A 22,178-nucleotide genomic window follows, 5' to 3' on the forward strand; every position below is an offset into this window, starting at 1 on the left:
GTATGTATAATATGCATGTATATAAATTGTATGTGCATGTATAAAAGGATTCTTCAGCTTATTTCTGAAGGACCTTTCTGAACTCAGGTAGGATTTACATTTTATGCATTTCCTTTCATCCCAATATGTCTGCCTACGGTTTAAATATCTGCTTTTTTGGAGATGAAAAGCACATGCCATTTTCCTATGTTTTCAAAACTCTGCTCTAAGTAGCAGTATTTTTAAATTCAAGGTTGTTTCTAGTAAAACTGAAGTGATGACAGCAAGTTTGTGAGTATTACAGTATAGTTTTTTCTGTCTTAAATTACATTACAGAGGGGAAAATAGTTCCTAAGGAGGTAATTTCAAGCCACATTTTCTTTGAAAATATGTGAATGATTAAGGAGACTCTTTCCCCTCTGGTCTTATTTTGACCCTGTAAGACCTTGAACATATCTTGTATGATTCTGTAGTTTTGAATGTATAAACTTCATAGGTTGTTTAGTCTACAAGTGTCTGTACTTCAACTGCATGAGTGATTCCACCTCTTGCTACTTATCCCACTGCTAGAAGGAAATCTAGAAGATGCTTTGTAAAATGCATAGGGCCTCCTTGAAGTAACTCAAGAGAGCTTCCTGTAAGCAAGTTAGAATTCCTAATGTACTTTTTCTGCAACTCAGATGCTGAAATTGAAAAATACTCTCTCCAGTCACACTGCTGAGGCATTCACAGAGCTTTGCTATGCAGGCATGAAACCAATAAACATTCTGTTTTCAGGTGTTCTTAGCTATCATGCAAGGTGGGCAAAGCTGTACCCCAGGTTCTTGCAAACACTGATGTTTAAACCTGAACAATGAAATCTGGAAAAATAAAGTTTCTTGTCCTTCATGGTGTTTCAAGAAGCATATTCAACTCCTGAAATAATTGTAATAAGTGCAGTTAGAGCTTCATATAGGATTATAAGAAAATGACCTGCTTTTTCAGTTTTTAAAATATGTCTCCTCTGTGCTTATTGCTGGCCTCTTGTAAAAAGTGATATGGATTAGTCTTGTCTGGAGCTACAGCATATTGCAGATGCAGCCTCCAGGACCTTCTAGTATTTCAGCTGTTGAAAATCATTATTTCTTAACTCCAGGAGTTTGTTTTGAGTCTATGCTAAACACAGCTTCAGAAACTACCATCTCAACAAAAAATAGTTTTAAACAGGTTTCATGTGAGATAGCTCCAGTTTTCTTTCTCAGGGTGTTTTCTTAAATACAATTCATCAGAGATGAAGTGCCTGTTGTAGAGTTGTGCACTGTTGGTAATTTGTGCATGTCATTTGACAATAAAAGGTTTTAGCAGTAGAAAATCTTAGAGAGACAGTATCCAGTTAAGGATGGTGGATGTAAAGAGCTTCCATTTTCTAATCTGTTGAAGGACTATGCATTTTTTTTCTCTGGCTCTTCTGCACTGTAGTAGGATGTATCAGTCACTTGCCTGCACTTTATTTAGCAAGGTGATTTTCTGGAGTGATGAACTTACCTCTCCTACCTCTTGTGTTTATCTTTGTGTTTTCCTTAGTCTCATGAAATTTGCATAATATACTTCTTTGGGATGACATGATCTCTGTAGCCTGGGTCCTGTGTTTGATGTGAAATATGTTGGGCTTTCATTATTTATGCCTTAAACTGGGAAGAAGAGGGGTATTATATCTATGAGAGTAAATGCTAATTTTATTTATGTATATATAAATATAGAGTAAAAGCAGCTTTTCCAAATAATAATGAGGGCTGAGTTTTGTCAGACTAGAAGACACTGGATTTATACTACTTTATTGTGTTCTTAATAAGTAATGAAATAAAATTAAGATGTGTATTTACAAAATGATATGCTATTGTTTCTTTAGGATTAGTTTTGCTGCTTTTATTCTATGAAGATACTTTGGCAGCTATTGCAGCAGAGTTTTGTCCAGTCTGTGACTTAAGTATTTCCAGGGTTTTTTTTTAAACTGGAGCAGGTTCTGCAAGCAGACAAGCATCAAAGTAATTTTGTTAAGGTCATAGTAATGCAGAAATTAAGGAAAACACATTTCTTCAGAAGCAACATTGCTTCTCTTATTTTTGAACCACTTCTCATGACACTGAAACATATTCCTAATTATTTTATAAATGTCCAGAAACACACCTCAAGGGAGTGGATGTGGACCATTTGTCATTCACTTAGTCAGTCTTGGCTTTATCATTGCAGTTTTGAAAATATTACAGGCCCATGGCAATAATGGTACCTGGTGCCAAATGCTAGGAGGAAACTATATTGAGAGAAGTGTGCAGTGACAAAGTTAGACTGCAAGAATGTAGTGATGAAGCTTTCTCATACAGGAGCACACATACTGTAGCATACTGTCACAGTAACGTTGATTTAATGTACAATTTGAGATACTAGCTCTTGGACTCATATTTCAAATTTAACAGTGATAAACCACATGTTCTGCAAAAAGCCTACTTGGAATGTATTTAAGAACTGTCTTCTTGTTCAAAAATATTAACAAATTTCCTTGACACATGGTGTTGGTGTAAAGGGGAAATTGTTTGCCTTATTACTAAATATATATTTTCCTGGTAGGGATTATATAACAACAAGCTGCAAAATGGGAAAAACAAATGTGTTTCAAGTTTTCAGAGAGCATTATTATGGTTACAATGGAATTCGGAGATTAGGCTAGAAATTGTCTAGCAGCAGTGTAAATCACTTGAAATCACAAAGATAGTCCAGATGCTGAATAAGAAAGCGCTCTGAAAAATCACTTTTTAACAATTTCATTGAGCTCAAAAAGGAACAAACCTGATGAATGACATATTTGTAGCTAGGAATTATGTCATTGTGTCAAGGATGAGGCACTGTAAGAAAAATTCAGTCTTCTGCAGGGTGTCTGCTCTTCTGTGGAATGAGGAACAGAGGCCTCAGGCACTGCATGTTGAGTTAGGTGCTTCGTGTTTGGACCTTGCAACAGACAGTGTGGGATGGATGACTGTGCAAAGATACAAGTGGTGAGCTCCTTCTGTGGTGTAATAAAACATGGATTAATACTGCTAGTGTAGCATGAATATGAGATAGAGAATACAAAGCTGATCCAGTTATAGAAATACTTTCGTACAAAGTATTTTGGTTTTATACAAATACAAATTTTATCAATGCTGAAGTAGGAGGACAGCAATTTCCCTATCCAGGCTGCTATGATGAACACATCCAGTGGAAGATATCCAGAAAGATAATCAGTGGACTGGCAGACCTCTCCTGTGAAGACAGGCTGATAGAATTGGGGTTGTTCAGCCTGGAGAAGATGCCAGGGAGACCTAGCCTCTTCCAGCACCTAAAAAGGGCCTACAAGAAAGGCGGAGATGGACTTTTAACAAGGACAGGTGGTAACAAGGGCAAAGGGTAATGGCTTTAAACTGGAAAAAGGTAGACTTCGATTAGAAGATGGGAAGAAATTCTTTACTGTGAGGATGGTGAGATACTGAAACATGTTGTCCAGACAACTTGTGGATATTGCATCCCTGGAAGTGTTCAAGACCAGGCTGGAAGGGGCTCTGAGCAAGCTGGTCTAGTGGGAAGGGCCCCTACCTGTGCTGGTGGGGTTGGAACTAATTGATCTTTAATGTCCCTTCCAACCCAACCATTCTATGATTCTATAAACTGCTATATACTAAAAAGCATACATGAATACTATTTGTTGAAATTGTGGCCATGAGATGTAAATCCCAATACTGATAGCCTGTATTTATCTCTCAGGGCCTATAGTTAAACTTATATGTGACTTAAAGGAAAAAGACTATGCATTCTTTGTTCCCTTTAATCTGTGATCTCTTTTGCATGGTATAATGAGAGAGGTGCGTGAGGATGAGGTGTCCATGGTAAAGGCTCTCTATTATAAAAAAAGCATGTTGCAGAGTAACTTCACTTATTTAAACCTCACACCCCTGTGAATCAAATTTTAGCCTCTGGTAACAGAGGTAGGAAAGAAACTGAAACATGTACCTTTGTCCATTTTGCAAGAACACTGTAACACAGAACTTTTGCAAAGTAGGTGTTCGCATCTTGCTCCTTTGGCTGCTTCCCTTAGCTCAAAAGTTCCTTTTATAACCAGCAAATTATTCACACAGTGACAATGCAAATGCAACTTTCTGCTATAGATCATTGTGCATCTAGACTTCCAGTTGTGTTTGTTTTGTATGGAAAAACACCATTTGGAGGGTCACCACAATTGTGATCAGTAACGCAACCTTAGTTGCTTGACAGGGTTTTAAAATATGCTTTACCAGCATCTCCTGCTAAAGATCAACGTATTTGAAATAACCATACAGGAGGATTTTTCCCAATATTGCATGTACTGCAAAAAGTAGAAGCAGTGTTTATTACCTTGCTGAACTTTTGGCATATTTGTTTCCTTTTGTAGAGCTTTCATCTCTTTATTAAGCTATAGTACTAAAGTGTTATCTCCCTCTCCTCTGAAGTGTTATCTCCCTCTCCTCTGATTTCCTGTGAAAGTCTCTCATACTTGGCACCAGAATTCTTTGCCTAATGGCTCTTGTTTTAGCCAAAATTATGCATGCAGTTAATAGTTTAGGTGGATCCGTCTGCAAATATTGCAGTATTTGATGTGTTCCTCACAGAGATGCATTAAACTATGCAGTGGCTAAAACACTTGCACACACGCACACACACATATATATGTATATATATATATATGTAAAAGTGGTTGGAATTTTGTGGGGAGTGTGGTTTTCATTTGTTTGTTTTCCTTAATTAAAGAAATGAAAAAAGTTTATTTTCTTTGCTCTCTTCCCTACAACATAACTTTATACTATCAGCTGTTTATTGATTTTTTTTTAATATATTCTTTCCCTTCCTGAGTATCCTTTTGACTATTCAAATTTAATTGCACTGAAGGCCTGTTTTTAGTAGACCAAAGCAGAAAGTCTTTCCTGTGCATGTGTTTCCTATTAACATGTGTTTTCCTTCTACTTTGGCTCCCTTGCTCTTCATCCACTACTGCTTCCCATTCCTCCTTTCCTCACAGTTCCACTGTGCACAGTCTTTTATTGTGTCTCTCCCTCCCCTTCTTGCCTGTTTTTCTCTTCATGTTTCTTTTCTTTCCTATCCCAAATTGCTCATGTGTTCACTTGCACTCTTCCTGTCTGTTTTATGCATAGAAGTCTTTAAAGTGAAAAAATGTTTTGCAGATGGATTTAGTTTTCTTCTTGCAGTAAGGGCATAAACAGTGCAAAGGAAAGGAACAAAGTGAAGAGTAGTCCACAGAGAGTTTCAGTAACCTAATATCTGAGCAAAGAAGGGTACACACTCTCCTGTGCCATGTGAGAGACATCTCATGGAGGTATGAAATGCCCCTAGAGATTCTTCTTCTGTCCACCCACCCTGATATATGTCAGGTCCCAAGAGCTCCCAAGTATTTGTTTGCAAAGTACCTGTGCTACCTTAAACTCGATAGCATGGAAGAAGATCCTTTCAAACTTGAGTTTGGGGCCTGCTGGGCCCATTGATGCAAGAGGTTGTTCAGAGACAGGTGTACCAAAACAGGCAAATTGCTTGGTAGAACAAGTGATTTGATTAGAAAACTTCATTATTACTGCTGTGACTTGGAGAAACTTCTGAGTGAAGCATCTACCGAAAAAACATTGCTTGACTACTGCCTTGTCCCTGTGAGGGGGGAGTGATTTGCCATCTGCTGCAGGGTTAAGTCTGTGTGTCTTTTTTTCTGGTTTGCTAGCCATCACCCTAGCAAGTCCTTCATCCTCTTGCGCAAAAATGTAAGCTCAGACCTGTATCTTCAAACTAGTGCTTTGTACTGAAAACTATTTCCTTTGAAGGGAGATATTGATAGTGTTCAGTTTTTCCAGCTTTTATGCCAGACCAGTGTTAGCCACTGCTTGTTAAACCAGCTTTTTTTAATGTGATGACAACACCTTCAGTCTGGCCTTGTGAGGCTTCTTAGTATCTGATCTTCCTCTCTGACACTCTCCCATGTACATACACTAACTTGCAGACAGACACAAAAACACACCAGCCAGAGCATCTCAGTAAAGGTTTGTAGCTTATCTCCCATTGTCTTAAATGGCTTGTTCACACTACCATCACCACTTTTGTAACTACCTGATGCACCTGTTCCTGCAATGAAGGGACAATCTGTCTGTCCTGGGGTTATCCTTGCTGCTAGAATGATAATGAAGGGTAAGCAGGCAGGATAGTCTTGCTGGTTCTTACTTGCTGTTTTCTTGCTCTTTATTTGGTGGTCCTTGGTTTCTTGCTCTTTATTTGGTGGTCCTTGGTAATTAGTACTGGGCTACCATTCAGTGCTCTTATAATTGTGTCATATTGCAAGTAAAACTGAAGACCAGTCTCTTTACTTCTATAAAGTAAAAGCATAGGTATCTAGACTAAAATAATAATGAATATCCCTTTTCTCTTATCTAGCTAATTATCAGGCTGCTTATTCCATTATTCTCCAAAATGGAAAGGTTTGGGGACTACAGTCTGCTAACAGTGACTATTGAAAGGCAATTTTTTATAAATACATCTAAAAATATGTGTTGTTCAGCATACTGATGTTTGTCACCTTGGACAAAAATTCCCAACCCAGTAGCCAGTAAAATCACAGGCTGAAAAAGGTATTTAATTTATTTAATCAGATGTTCCAGCTGATTAATCCCAAGTAAGGCTTATCAGAAAATGGACCATTGCATTGTATAGTTTAAATCATAAGAACACTCTGTTCCTGGGGGAACACACTGACAAAATTGCGAGGGGTTTTTTCCACTTCACTTTATGGAACCTTTATAATATTCATAGCCATCTTGATGGAATTTCAGTCTTTTTCTTGTTAATGATTCTTGAAACAGTATACATTGAGCAAAAATGTGATTACTGGTGTGTGTGGTTTTTTACTTCTAAACAGTGAAAGCTGAATTTTTACCTTTTGAAAACCCTGGTGTGGGCTATTAACTGACTTACAGATAATAATGTATGCCTTTTCTAACCTAATCATAATGATACTTTTAACCCAGTTATAATGATGCATTGAGAGATGTAGATAGTGTTTCAGAGAGCTTTTGTGTGAAGGAAGGAGATGGGTGTTCAAGCCTCTCAAGAATTCAGAGACCTCTTTCATTTGCAGGAAGACTCACACCAGTCTCCCTTGGAAGAGCTCACAGGTTGGTGTCGGGCTTTGTATGGTTCTGCTACTAAGAGGTCACTCGCTGCTTACTCTTGTTGCTGGTGGTGAACTGTTTTCTTTTCAAGTCCCATTTGCGTGATGTTCATGGACTTCTTGTGTTGGAAAAGCTAATTTATATGCAGATGTATTCTTTACTTATAGTGATTGCTTAATTTTTAATTAATTAAAATATTAATATAATAATAATAATATATTAATATTATTTACAGCTAGACTATTTAAAAAAAACCCCAGCTAGTAGTTTGCAAAGAATTTCCTGGGGAGGAAGACTGTGGTGGTGCTTATATATTGTTTCTGAACTTACTTTTTTTTAATACAAAAATGTTCATAGTGATGCAACTATATGTGGAGTATAAACCACATCTGAAAAATAATAGACTGTTTCAGAATTGGCAAAAACATTTAGTAATGACTTCATTTTGCTTTCTTGCTGCCAAAAATGTTCAGGAACAGGTTTTTCAGTTTGGTTTGGTGAATGAAATACTGTTGAAAAACAATTTGCTTATGTCATTTGGCTGTAAATAACTACTTAAAAAGGTTTTTATGAAAACATTTGTGTTGCCATTTAAAAATTATATGACTAAGTGTCCATACCTTAAAACAGCTGTACATGCTTCTTAACAAGATATATCTCATGTTTCTTAATGTCAGTAGGGTAGGTATGTATGTTGATATGTTTTGGTTTATAAAGTACAGAGCAAATATGTTGATAATTCAGATGAGTGCCAAAGCATACTGTTGGGAGAATAAGTAGTCAGTTGCTCATTCTGCTCTGTCCATCGAAGACTGCCTTGGAGAACAGAAGTATATGATTACTTATAAGGGCAGTAGTAACCTTTACATTTAAGCAGACGTATTCCAGTCAGAGAATGGAATAACTTCTTTAAAATACTGGCAGTTCTTTTCGTGCACATATTGGTGCAGTTCTGCTCTAGTGGCTGTAAAATGTCTGTCCTGGTTTGGTGGCAACTAGATAGGAGCTGTGACAAATAGCAGTATTTCCTTACATGCTGAGCAGTTCTTTCCTTAACTGGCTTCAGAATTATATTTTATTACATTAATCTGTTTTTTTGAGTTACTCTTGTCTGATGCAGCTTCTGAAATTATTTTTTTTCTCCCTTGAAGCTTTCTCGATAGTTTAAAAAGAAACACATTAGAAAGCTCCTTTATACCAAGAAGACTCCAGTTTTTTTTCCTTTATCGGGCATGTAATAAAATGGGATAATGGTTTCCTTTTCTATAGCTTTGCAAGTGATTTGGGAAAGGCATCTGAGGAACTTTTACTCTATAGGAAACTGAGAGCTCTTAATGTAATCAAAGGAATTTTGGCGATGTAGGATTTGTTCTGCGCTGAGGCTGGTCCAAGACAGTTTTTAAAAATTCTTTTCAAGAACAAAGTGAACTTTCAGTTAAATGCTTACTAAAATTAAGTTGGAGAGGTCCAAGTAAAACTTCTACTAATTGCAGATTTAACCTTCCTAGAGGAAAACAGTAGTGGGGTTTTTTAATTCCTTGTAATAGATTTTATTATTCAGTAGAGTAACTTAGAGTGTCTCTCATCTGAATTTACATGTACTATTGAATTTGGTGCTTACATCAGTCTTCTATGCCCATTCTTGAGTGACCTTATTTTTCACACAAGCTAGACACCTGAAAAACAAATTGCTGTTTAAATACACATTTGGAAACCTAACCTTAGCTGTGCCTTACTGTAGCTATTTCCCCCAAGCTAATCTTGACCTCAGTTCTGGTCTGCCCCATCAGGCACTGCTGCTAACACTTCTTTCCATCTCCCTCAGTCTTGCTTCCTGATACTGTCACTAGTGGAATGGTGACTTTGAAGTTACACTAAATTATGTGAATGATTGAAACAACTGAGGCAATCAGTCTCTCCTCCGTCATGGACCAGGGGTCTAATAGGTTGTATCACCTTCCTCATCCCCTTCCCAGTTTCTTCTTGAACTCAGGTCTGAACATATCAAAGCTGTGCTCGCTGTTGTAAGGAGTTCCATTAGGACTAATATTCTTTGTTAGGTTACTTTTTTGTTAGTTTGATTGTATAGGTGAGTTCTTCTGGGGCTGCAGTAGCACTGTGCATAATAAGGATGCCAGCAAATGTGTGCTTGGAAGGCAGGACTATAGCAGCACCAGCCTGGATGAGCTAAAATTGTTGTAGGTACCTTGTCTGAGTGATACATGGTAACACTAAGGAAACCAGGAGTAATCATGACAGAGTATCCAGGTATTTCCCTTCCTTCAAGACACTACCAACTACTTTGTATGTCTAATCTGTCAAAAAATCTCCAATATTACCTGTCACATCCTCCTAGGTAATCTGTTCCACTCTTCAGCTGTCTTTTTGTGGCTATATGGAATGGCTCTCAAATGGAGACAAAAATGTGATTTTAAAAGATTTGAATTTCTTAGATAATCTAACTGCTGAGCAGCTTAATTTAGCTAGCATTCAGTAAAAGTTGTATGTACAAAAATTATATTTGCAGGACCCAGGGTAAGAAAGCATAGAGAACTTGAAGATCACAATAATCCACTCCAGCACTGAGATCAGTGTTTCCATGACATATCCTTCTGCAAACTTTGTTGTGATTAATTACATGCTAATATGCAAATGGACTGAATAATGCCCAGTAGAGTTTCATTTACGAGTTGCCTGTGTAGAACTGATAAACAAATTATGCCATCTGTTTTAGTGCATGTGAATTATTTTAACTGTAGCTTTTGTGTGTTGTCCACTCAAAATCTCTTTTGGAATGTTCCTTTAAGCAAATAATTTCTATTATCTTTTTTTTTTTTTATTATGTTGTTCTGTTGTAAACTTATGATCGCATAGCAATTTTGAGTTGGTGAAGAAAAGTATGATGTGGTTGACCTTCTGTTGAGGTGGAAAAATGTGGATGGGTAAAGAGATAAATGTCTCAAAATAGAGCATTACAAGTGTTGTGAAGTTCTTATTGTTACATACATATTTCTTATCAAAGTAACTTGTCCCGTGCTTTTCTACTTTTTATCTTGCATGTTCACTCTATTCTTTTTATACTTAGCTTTCTCCGAGGTCCATCTGACCTATTTTTCTTTTTCCTCTGACTCTTTCTGGAGTTTCAGATTACTAAAATTCCTCTTTTATATATACTCCCCACCCAGCAAGGTGGGACTGTTTTTGTCTCTGTTTGTGTCATTCATTTAGAAATTAGTAACACTTTCACTGACCTTGTTTTTGCCATATACGAGGTGTCATTTCCCATGGAGCTTACCTACTGATTGTATGAGTGATGCAACTTGCCTTGCTTTCCTTCCAAAAAATCTTGACCACAGTGTTACATGATCCTGTCATTCTATTTTTCATGTACCATTGAAGGCAAATGTGAATGAATTTTCCCACTGCTTGTTCTTTTTGCTCTCCTTATCAACCATTTGTCTTGACATGCTGGAGTATTTTATTGGACACCATGCATTATGTGGTGGTGTTATCTCAAAGTGCAGTGTCTGGTATGTGTTAGTAACATTAGCCCGTTGCCATATCAAAGTTGCCAAAGTAAAAGAGCAGAACTTTGACTCTGGGCTCTGCAATGACTTCTCCCTGTGCCCTTCACTGTGATACTACCCTAACTTCTATTGCATACACTTGTATATAGCATGCAGACGTGTCCTTCTTTCTTGTGTTTCAGAAACCCTATCTTAACAATTTTATTAATTTTATTGATTCCGGATGGCTTTATAGGAAGATGGCTAGTCTTCTAAAAACTACTGTTGTTGGCACATCAGTATTGTTGTTGTTGAAGTCAGTATTGTGAAAACCTAAGTAGCAATTGGGAAGTCTTCTTTGGCTACATACAAATATCCCTTTCTACTTTTTGTGCGTTCAGACTGTTACAAAATAATGTGAAATTAATGGAGACATTTCACTTTGTAAAAGGAGGGCCTGTTAGCAGTTTCTGCAAAATACACTGTGTGACGTCATTTAAGTCAGAGATCAAATGTTTGTTCTTTCTCATTGCTGATCTGAGGTCAGTGATTTGAATAAGTCCCTTAGTTCTTAATACATCAACACCATCTACTATGCAGTAGAAAGTTTGTTCTGCTTTTACAGGTGGTGTTTGGAAAGACGTAAGAGATCCTTAGGGAAGAGCAGAAGGCACAACAGCTGACAGTAGAAGTTAAATAGGCTAATAGGCAGCAGAAGGGTGAGACAGATTTAAGACTCTCTGAATGAAGCTCTGATCTGTAAAGTCATGGAGGAGAAAAAAAGCAACTCATCTATTCTGAGAAGGTTTTCACATTATCTATGAGATGCAGAATTAAAAAACCACAGAAGTTACAAATGCAAAGAAATGTGGGTTTTTTTTGAAGGAGTATAGTATGCTGTGTTTTCAAGGACTTCTACACTTTGATTCCTTCAATAAACTTGCAGTTTCATTTCCCTCCCTGTAAGTAAGTTTTCATCTGAAAAAATCATGGCAGATTATTTTTGAAACAAAAAATGTGATTTGTTACAGAAAATAAAATACATAGCTATAGTTTGTGCTGTTGTTGTGGCTGTCTGTATGACCCTGGATATTACAGTTGTAGTGTGTTTACCTTGAAGAACAGGGTAATGCACGAAGAGTACCATTTTAAATGGAAGAGGAAGGAACTCTTGTAGGTTGTCGAATCTCCTGGGTTATCAGACTATATTCTGAGTATTTGTAAACTTTGATGGAGGTGATACTTGCTGAAGTTCTACATTGCTTCTCCTGTTATTACTGTTTTAAAAGAAATCCAAATACTGTGCCATGTTTCTGAAAATAAGGGGAGCACTGTAGAAATCAAACAGTATCAGAATCTTAGCATTGTACCCAGATTAGTTGCTGAGAGACTAAGAGGTCTGGTAGGGCACTGAAACTAATGTGTGTTATCAAACTAGGTAAATAAAGGTGGTGTGAACAGCTAGAAGAACAGTGCCAATGGCAGTTGTGTGATGGTTTTTGCTTGCTGCTTTCTCTATAGCCTTCATGCTGTCCTGATGGTATCATGAAGACCATGAGAAGGAGGACAAGATTTTTTTTTTCCCTTTTACTTTAGTGGTGAATTTCATCACTTTGCATACTACTTTTGATTTTCACCTTCCTCTTATTTTTGGGGCAAAATAAAAGAAGAAATCAGATTGATAGACTAATCGGGACTTGAAACTGAACGATATGATCAGGGTTGTCATTGAATTTTTTTTTTTTTTTTTGTTAGGCATTACGATTTCTGGTCTGCTTTTTTTAGCTGTTCACTCTGAAATTGTTCATCCTAGCATTAATTAACAAGACCAGCCTTTTCCAGTTTTTGCTAGGGCAAAAACAATACTATCACAAATTTCACCCAGATTCAATTTTCAGTTGCTATTAAAACCTCCATAACCAGTTGAGTCTAGGGAGAACTTGACAAGGTAACAGACTTAAAAATTTGGGGGTTTTCTTCCCTTTTTTTCCTCCCTATCCTTTGCAATTCATACAATACATATTTTTTTTCTTCTTGATAGGCAGAAAGCGTAGATTATTTTTTTTAATTATTCTTTTATAGTGGCATAAATTAATGGTATCTACAATGCAGTAAAACATTTGCTCTACTTTTACAGTGGTGCCTGGAAAGGCATAAGAGATCCTTCAGTGCTGCTTGGAAGAATCACAGCAGTTGACAGTAGAGGTTTAATAGGCTGACAGGCATTATAGGAACCAGGTGGACTAAATACTCTCAGATTGAAGCTCTAAATTTAAAAACTCGTGGAGGAAAAAAAGGGTTTTTCAGATTTGAAGCTTTTTCTGAATTTTTAATGATTGTTGATTGCATTGCAGTAAGTAAAACTTACTTCATTCTCAGGATATATTTGTTTTAAAATATATATTAACTCTTATTCCTTAGATGTTTCAGGTATGGGGGCACAAAGTTAGATCTTAGGTGGCTACATGACTTTTGGTACAAAGTGAATCCATTGCACAAACTAGTGTTTGGAATATTATTTTCAAAAAATAGAAGGAGAAAAAAAGAAGAAAAATAGATAGCTGAACTCTCTCTATATATTTTCTTATAACTAAGTGGCCACAATTTTTATTTGAGGGCTCTGTAACTACCTGAACACTCATGTACAACGAATGTTCTCTGACATTAAAAGACACAAGGTTTTTGGAGAGGGGGTTAACGTGTGATGACTGTTGAGAAAGCTGTAGGATCTCTGACATGTTGCCCCTTTTTCTCACTCTGTGCACTGCACTAAATTATGTTTCCTTTCACTTGTTTACTTCCGCTTATTGGCATTCCGCTTAGCAACGCTTACAGGTTTTTAAACACCATTCTGCATTGTCTGGTAACCTCAGAAAGAAGGCAATTAAATAATAAAAATTATAGTCAGCATTGTTTTAAAGCACGAAGAGAAGCTCTGTAAAGAAGCCAAAATGTAACAAAACCAATATATGGCACACTATTCATATGATGTTAACAATTGCTCTGCCTCCTCTGAAAATAGTGCTGATAGTGTGCTGATGTTTTTAACTGGATTTCCTATGGAAACAATGTGTATGTAGGCAATTTGTATGTGTGTTAGAGGATGCTTTGTGTGTCCCAAGCCCCTTCATTTGCAAATAATCTGATAAATAATCCTACTGTTCGAATTCTACTGGAGAGAGAAGGGGAAAAACTATTGTCAATTCTGGCTGACCTAAATTTGTCAACTAAATTTGACAGTGGTCTAGAGTACCAGCAAGTTTCATGGAAAAACAGACATGACAAGATGATATCTAGTTTGGAAATTCGGTGCTGATGTGCATATCATATTAGTTGGCAAAGAATCCAGACAGGAGGAAGACTTTATAGATGCATCATCTGTAAGAGAAATTTGTTTGGTGCCTAAGAAGTTATGAGCTCTAGTCATTATAATTTCAGAGAAGTAAGAGAGTACCATTTGATCTTAGACCTGCTTTCAGGTAGCTCCAAGAATACCATGAATGGTTTTAGAGTACTTAAGATGGAGGGAAACACAAGAGAACAAGTACAAAAAGAGTAGCTTTTCATTAATGACTATGTATTTGTGGATTTCTTCCACTGTAGAGCAGTTTTGGTTGAGTTTTGCCCCTTCTGGCAAAACTTTGTGTAACAGTTTCACACTGGAGCTGAAATTGAACAATGTGTGACTGTCTTCTATCAAGTGTTTTGGTAGAAGAATGTTGCCACATGGATCTACAAGTCCTTTTAGTGAATTGAGGAACTCACTTTAAAAGCTACTCTTACAACTTCAGCAAGGAGAAGTATGCTTGGACAAATCTCACCAGTTAAAGTGAATTTTGCAGTAAAGAAAATGGTTTTCATAGTTATATTAGAAGATACTGCTTTAAAATAGTAATAGCAGAAGACAAGGGCTACCAAGGAATTTAACCTGCCATTTCTTTTTAACGGAATACACTATAAATACTGTTTATAGAACCAGAAATTCCTGTCAACGTCCTTACATGTTGTGCTAACAAACTGCTATCAAGAGCGCAGTTTTGTTTTGTAAACTTCCAGTTACTTAGGACAGATAAAATTAGTCTGATCATCTTATTTTGTCTGATGCTGACTTAGTATCATTGGTATGAATTTAATATAAGATTCTGTGTACTTTTCTGAGAAGTCATCTGCCGCATTCTAGGAGTTCTGTGTCTTCCCAGAGGAAGAGAACTGTTTAAGGATTAGAAAGTGAGCAAATAAACAGGTATCTGTAATGTACGGAAATATGAGAACCATTAATTCCAAAATTGTGTATTTCATCCCAATGCATTCACTTAAACAACAACAACAACAACAAAAAACCAAACCCCCCAAAAATTCCAGTTGTGTATTTCAGACTCTCAGAGATGAAAAACCTGTACCATTAAAGTGTCATTTCATTTTGTTTTGTTTTGGTTTTTTACTCCTCATATTTAAAATTATAGATTAAACTTTGACTATCAACCTGGACAAGACAGCACGTGTAGTGAAAAGCTACATGGCTTTTATTTGGAATGTGATTCCTAAAGAAACCTGTTTTATTAGTGCTTCTAACGAAGGATTTATCTAAGAAAATTATCTAAATATGTTAAGAAATGCATTCTTCAAACAAATATTGTTTTCTTGATAATTGAAAGAAGGCAGAACTGATTTTGGGTTGGATGAACTAATGCACGAGGCCTGTAGGAACCTAGGAATAGCATTTTTCGTTGGCTTTCACTGAAGTTGTTGGAAATTTTAAAGTTAACTTGAAATTGAGCTGAGAGGCCATTCAGGTATTAGTACCAGTACCTGTATCTGGGCCTAAGCAATTAAGGTTATATAAAAACAGATAGTTACTTATAATCTGCCAAAATGAATGCCTTAAGCTGTTAGTAAAAGATTAATTTCAGCTGTATAAGGAAAATGCAATTAAAAACTCAAAGCTGGGTAGGAAGCTTGCATTTGCTGTCAGCCATCTCAGTTCTCAAAACTCTGGCTGCGTGGTAGGTAGGGTGGTGCTGACATAGTGGGCTTTTGGATGATCAGAGAAATGAAACAGGTATCCCTGTAGCTCTAAGGGAAAATGTGTAGGGCACTTTTCCTTGAGTGTCATGGAAATTGCAGTTTGTGTTAGTTAAGAAGCATATGATTCAATGATTCCAATGTGGGAAACTAAACTGTGAAACACAGGGTTGGTTTTTTTTTTTGTGTGAACTCTACATTAAGTACATGTGATTCTTTCAAGTCTGCATTTAGGACTAGGAGTTGTTCAGAGCACAGGGTTGGAACCAAAGGTTGTAAACTTGTGTCTCAGCAACTGAATATGTCATAAAAGCTTTTGCTGCACAGAACAATCACGGCCAATGTGTTGACTCTTTAAAAATAGTCTTTAAATTTCTTCTCTGCTCAGGAAAGCAGCACCCCATCACGTCTGATGGTAACTTTGAAGAGAAGACAAATGCAGTCACTTTGACATTCTCCCTTCCTTCTCCTTCTCCCAGCTCTGTATGCTGACCACAACACCATATAGTCTGGGATATCCCTTGGATCAGTTGGGATCAGCTGTTCTGGCTGTGTTCTCTCCCGACTCCATGTGCACCCCCAACCCACTGGCTGGTGGAGTGTAGTGAGGAGCAGAAAAGGCCTTGACTCTGTGTAAGCGCTGCTCAGGAGTAGCATACTAGCTTACTGTGATGAAAATTAACTCTATCCCAGCCAAAGCTAGCACACTACAGTATTTTTGAGATGAAATGTTTTCTTCCTCTACTTGTCCCTGCCCTGCGTCCTCCTTTACTGTGCACCTGTCCTTTGTCAGATGCAGAGATTTAATGCTTTACTTACTGTAGTTTCCTGCTATTGTAACAAGTAAGAAAATAGTTGTAGCTTAGCCTAAAAGTGGGTCCAAGACTGTAACTCATGACCTGTCTTTGAACTGTTAAACCTCATCAGAATTGAGACAGTAGCTCTTGCTCTGCACATTGTAAAGCATAAGAAAAAGCACCATGTACGATTTCAATCGATTTAGAGCAGGGAGAAAATACACAAAGTAATACTTGTTTTGCAAAAGTTGTTAGCATGGAACAGGAGATGGTTGTTACAGCAAAGATTCTAAAAGATTTTAACACAACCACAGTTGTTAGAGCTGTGTGTTCTGTTTCTCAAAAGGTTAGGAATCAAAATGATTCTATCCTAGATGTCTCTAGGAAATAACCTGGCACATATAGGGAAAATTTACCTTCTTTAGGGTGTATGAGTTTTTGTACTTGGTAGTTACAGAACATGGCCTCTCATTGGCAGTATATTTTCACATGAAAGAAGTGTTCTTAAATAATTTGTCTGTCTATTCAGGGAAAAAATCAGGCTTTTCTTCCATGTTTGGCACAAGTGCTTTCTTCAGCTAACTTATGGAAAGAAAGTAAGTTAGCTGTTGCATTCATATTTGCATCCCATGTTGCATTTATATTTAGCTTTTCTGATTATGTGTGAGGATATTTTAGGAAATTTGGGGTATAGTCGAACATCATATTATATCAATAGTCTTGGAGGGTATGTGGAGAACAACAGGTTGGGGTGGTTGTGTTTTTACTCAGGGATCAGTTGATTAAACAGTCTTCTATTAGTGATTAAAATGACATTTCTTTTCCTACAAAAGCTGTTTTAACCAGTTCTTGATGCCTGTGTTCAGGTATTGATAGAGTTACAAGCATGGATTAGTATTAAATGTGTGGATCATCATCATGGCTAGGCTTTGCAAACGAAGATTTGGGAAGGCTCTATCCACGTTTGTTACAAGCACGCTGGTGGCTTATGAGGCCAATATGAGATAGACATATCCGATTGCAAAAGGCACAGCAGAAAGACTCCTTAGGTGGTATATTCTGCAAGACACGATTCTTTCTGCGTTGCCTTTTCTCCTCAAGAGTGATCCTGCGTGCGTTCTCAAAGGTGACAGCAGCGTTATAGATGGTGTGTCTCCAGGCCTCCCGATTGGAGGCCAGAGTAGACCAGTTATGGTGATCAATATGGCCAAGGCTGAGATGTTTCAGTCCTTGTATCTTTTCTTCGGGGCTCCTCTCATGCGGCAGCCAGTGGCAAGTTCACCATAAAGCAAGATCTTAGGGAGGCGGTGGTCCTTCATCCTGGAGATGTGCCCTGCCCGTCGCAGCTGTGTTCTCAGTAACATGGCCTCAATACTTGTGACTGCTGCTTGTTCTAGAACAGAATGTGTGGATATAGGTAAGCTAAATAAACTACACACGATTTTAAAAGCTGTCAAAACTGAGTTGTTGCCTTTAAGCTGTAGTTCAATGTGTAGTATATTGCTAATGCACATCCAAATAAAGGAATTATTAAGACACATTACTTGCGTGAAGGCTACAATGAAGAATGCAATAACATTCAGTAGGAAAATACTGGTATGTAATGTTAGAAGAGGGATTTTCTCTGGGGAGGCATTGTTTTCTTCTCAGAAAATCCAGGTTTCTATTTGTTGTCCCCTTTTTTTTTTTGGCTCAGGTGCTTCTCTGAAGAGAAGGAAAATACTGACTGAAGCCTTTTTAAAAGGTTTCTTGCTGGTGTTAAGTACACTCTTCAGATTACTGACAACTAAATTAAGTGAATGATGCCTGAGAATACTTTTTTAAAATCAATTTTTAGTTATGTACAAGATGCTATTGTGCTGATTAAAGACAAATGAGATTTTTTTTTTCTTCTGCTGTATTTGAAGAATAGCTTTACTGATGTGACTTAAAATGGATATGGGATGAGCGGGAGGGTTGATTCCAAAGAGGTATCAGGTAGCATCTGATACATAATATTTTCTCATATGTTTAGTCAAACCATTTAGACAATGAAATAGATCACCTCAACAAGACTACTCACAGAAATCATGCTGATAGTCACTACTATTATAGAAAACTTTCAAAATTACTTTGTTTGTTACCTAGAGCTTTGTTTGTGCAGTCCTCCAAATCATCATTGCTATTGCTTATAAGTGATTGGAGATTATAAGGTTATAAGAGTGCATGTAATTACACAACACTCCAGAGTATGTGTATCTACTGCTCTTCATAAATGTTTTATTGTAGAGTTGCTTGTGCCATGGTAATGGAATATCTGGGGCAAATGGAAATTAGACTGCACTTATTTCCTCCTGTGTAATACTGCTAGTTTCTAAGTATATTAAATGACCTGCTAGTAATCAAATTATTTGACATGATTCTTGAAAAGCCACACTTGTAGATGAATACTTGCTTGGGCCAAAGAATTGTAGAAAAAGGAAATCTAAAGCTATTCTGTGAGGTGAAATTTTTGATGGCATAGCGATGACAGAATTTTCTTTTAATAGGTTCTGGAAAACATCAGCATCACCAATGGCTTGATCTTCACTCTCAGCTCCAGATGACTTGTACTGTTGTTCATAAGAGTAAGTCTAATTCCATTGAGAAAGTGTTGGTAAAATCTAGAATGATTTTAAAGCACGTCATTATAGCTTTTTTTTTATTTACTTCAGCAGACACATTCAGAGTGTCTGACCAAAGTTATCTCTAACTTAGTGGTTTATTCTTGATCCAGCATTGCTTTACAGCTGTGATAAGATGCAATGTAAAATATCTTCTCACTACTCTGAGGAGGTACAGCATGTCAATGCTGCCAAAGGCCTTGGACCTCTGAGACATGCCACTGAATATCTGGCTCACAAGCTTCATAATTTTGCCCATCACTGGACCTGTCAGGAACATCTCATGCAGTATGCAGAGGAGCGAGATTTCACTGCAGACTTGCATACTGGTGTGGGGAAAAGAGAGTTGTGTAGAATCGGTCATGTGCTGGACATATTCCTGGCACAGCACTATCCTTTTAGTCTGCCTGAAAAATATTTCTAGGAATATCCTAGATGTGTCACTGATCTTGGTGACTTGCTGTCCTCTGAGAAGTTTGAATAGATAATAAATTGTCTGATTTTTCTGAACACTTACTTTTCTAATGCAAATACCTTCTTTATAACTTAAGCTTCTGTTAATAGATGTTGTCTGTTACTGAAAATGGAGATGTTACTGCTGGAAAACCAAATGAAGAGAAAACATATAAAAAGGTAAATAAAACTTACAACAAACTTTTTTTGGTATGTTTTTCCCTTCATGTTGCTAATTCAGATCTGCTGTAAGTGAAATATATTTCAGAACTAAGTAAAAACAAGAACCAATAACATATGTTCCATGGATTTTTTTGTAAGTACTTTATTCATTCTGTGAAACCAATCATAGGATGTTTCTGCCCACTGCAGAACTGACTATTTAAAGCGTGTTCAGTACAGCTTTAAAGTATATACTCTTGCTAGATTTATGGAAATTCTTTGTTCTTAGCAACAGATATACCTCTGGGCATAAATACTGTTTTGAGAAATTTAGTACAGCAAGTTCCCAAATGCTTTGAATGTTTATACAATGTGTCTGGACTATAAACCTTATCACCTCTTCAGTGCTTTGTCAAACAGACAAACATTTGTTTGCTATGTGTTTAAAAAAAAAGGAATGTTGTTTAAGAGAGGATGTATCAATAGTAGCAGAACAGATCTGTTTAGATATTGTAACAGTAGGTGATACTGATTTGGGGTTTGGTTTTATGACACTGGTTGTCTTGACCAGCATTATTTTGGTCCACTAGCAATATTGGTAACTAAGTGGAGCTATAAATACACCTTTTCATATATAGATAGATAGATAGATAGATAGATAGATATGTATTTACATAACCAAGTTGTTAGCTGCCAAATTCGATTTTTTTTCTTGGCAGATCACCTCAAAGAAATGATGACTGTTTTTTTTCTTAATTTCTGTAATCTAGCACAGAGATTCAAATACTTCTACAGTACATCTAACGTTAAAAGTTTTTCATTTCTGGGTGTCACTTACAGCACCCAGAAGATTACTAAGCTGCTGTTTCTTTTCCCACCCCTTTTGCTGGCAGTTACATTTTCAGTATCTGGGTGTCTTTAACATTCCAGATAATTTTCTCAGAAATAAAAAGAAATAATGTTTGAGAAATTTGGGTTTTTTCCCCCTTTTTAGGCACAGGTTATATTCAATCTCCCAACCTATGACTTTAAAATATTAAACTCTAAATTTTTCTTGACACTTACTATGAGAAAGGAAGAAAAAATCAGTGCCTGAGATGAACACTTACACAGTTTTATTTTGCTAGACAAGACTAGTAGGTAGCCATATGTAGTTTCCATTCCCCCCAGTCATCCTACATACTCTTCTCTGTTCCTTTTTGACTATAAATTAACAAAATTCCAGAGAAAGTTGTGTAAAGGCTTCTCACCATGGCACAAATTATTCTGTGTATTTACTGGAAATACCGAAATACCTCTCTGACAAAACATAGAATTCACAGCCACATCACATTGAAAGGTCACAGTGACTATCATCTCCAAGTTCTGTGCTCTCCCCTGAACCACCAGTTGTCTGTGTCTTATGTCAGTTTATTTCCTTTTTGTATAATTACCCTCAGTTGTTCTGTGTTCAAGCTCCTGTGTTGCATATGCCCCATAGTTAAATATTATCACCAAATATTATACTCATCATACTCCTCCTTTTTGTAATAATGTTAATAAAAAATTAGGAAGTGTTGACCCCACAATTTATCCATGCAGGGCTAACAGGTAGCATGTCTTTGCCTGATGTCTCACTTTTAACAACGTCTCTCTTCTCTTAAGCCAAATTCCTTACAAACCTTGCACTTTCTGTTAGACTTTGAAGACTCCACTTGAGCAGGGAGATTGGACCAAATGACCCCACCAGTGGTGCCTTCCAACCTGAACCATTCTGTGACTCTTTGATCCTCACCTTCTTCAGATATTCCATATAACATTTCCTATTTCTTATGTTCAGAGGAATGAACAGTAGATGTCAGGAAGTGGGTTACAGGTTAAGCCTGGTATGACCTATGTTTATCAGAGGCATTTCATGTCATTTCCCAGTTAGTTCCATATTTTTAGGTAACTTACACAAAGAGATTTTGCTTGGTTAAATGCTTGTTTACAGTTAACACCTGCCTGTCTTTTATTGCCCACATAGCTTTTCTTTGCTCTTTTACACAGGTTTGCATTTACAGTTCTCCAGTTATGTGTTATACTTGTTTGGTTTGGCTGAAAAATACTTGCAGTTCTGTCCTGTGACTTCCAGTGCCACTTCCTCCAGAAATCTGGGCTGGGGGAGAGGTTGTTCCCTCAGCTGGTGCTTTTTCAGCTACTTGGGCAGTTTCTGTTCCAATTTACCACTGCTCTTAATCTCAAGGGCACTTAGTCTAGATACTCATTGAGTTTTGAAGACAGATAATGCTTGCTAATCTATTCACCTTGCTCAGAAACTTCACTTGAACATTTTTTTTACATAATAAGTTATTATTATTACATAATAATAAAGTATTAAAATATTTCTATTTAAAAAATATTATGTAAAAATTACATAATAAATTTTTA

The 22,178-nt window shown here is 36.9% G+C and overlaps 1 protein-coding gene across 6 annotated transcripts in view; it reads left to right on the top strand.

The window, feature by feature from the left end:
• PIP5K1B (phosphatidylinositol-4-phosphate 5-kinase type 1 beta) overlaps positions 1 to 22,178 on the top strand; it is a 113,208-nt gene that overhangs the window by 17,734 nt on the left and 73,296 nt on the right. For 4 of the 6 annotated variants that reach the window (XM_051801456.1, XM_051801457.1, XM_051801459.1 and 1 more), the window contains 2 exons: positions 19,041 to 19,118; positions 19,719 to 19,787. In XM_051801456.1, coding sequence (XP_051657416.1) covers positions 19,719 to 19,787 — 69 coding nt within the window. In that variant the 5' untranslated portion in view covers positions 19,041 to 19,118. Of the gene's footprint in view, positions 1 to 15,784; positions 16,349 to 19,040; positions 19,119 to 19,718; positions 19,788 to 22,178 lie in introns of those variants that run through there. The other 2 variants (XM_051801460.1, XM_051801461.1) reach the window with 2 other exon arrangements.

Source organism: Manacus candei, unplaced genomic scaffold (genome assembly GCF_025592945.1).
Source record: "Manacus candei isolate 608988 ecotype Guabito, Panama unplaced genomic scaffold, ASM2559294v1 h1tg000051l, whole genome shotgun sequence".
Classification (NCBI taxonomy): Eukaryota; Metazoa; Chordata; class Aves; order Passeriformes; family Pipridae; genus Manacus; species Manacus candei.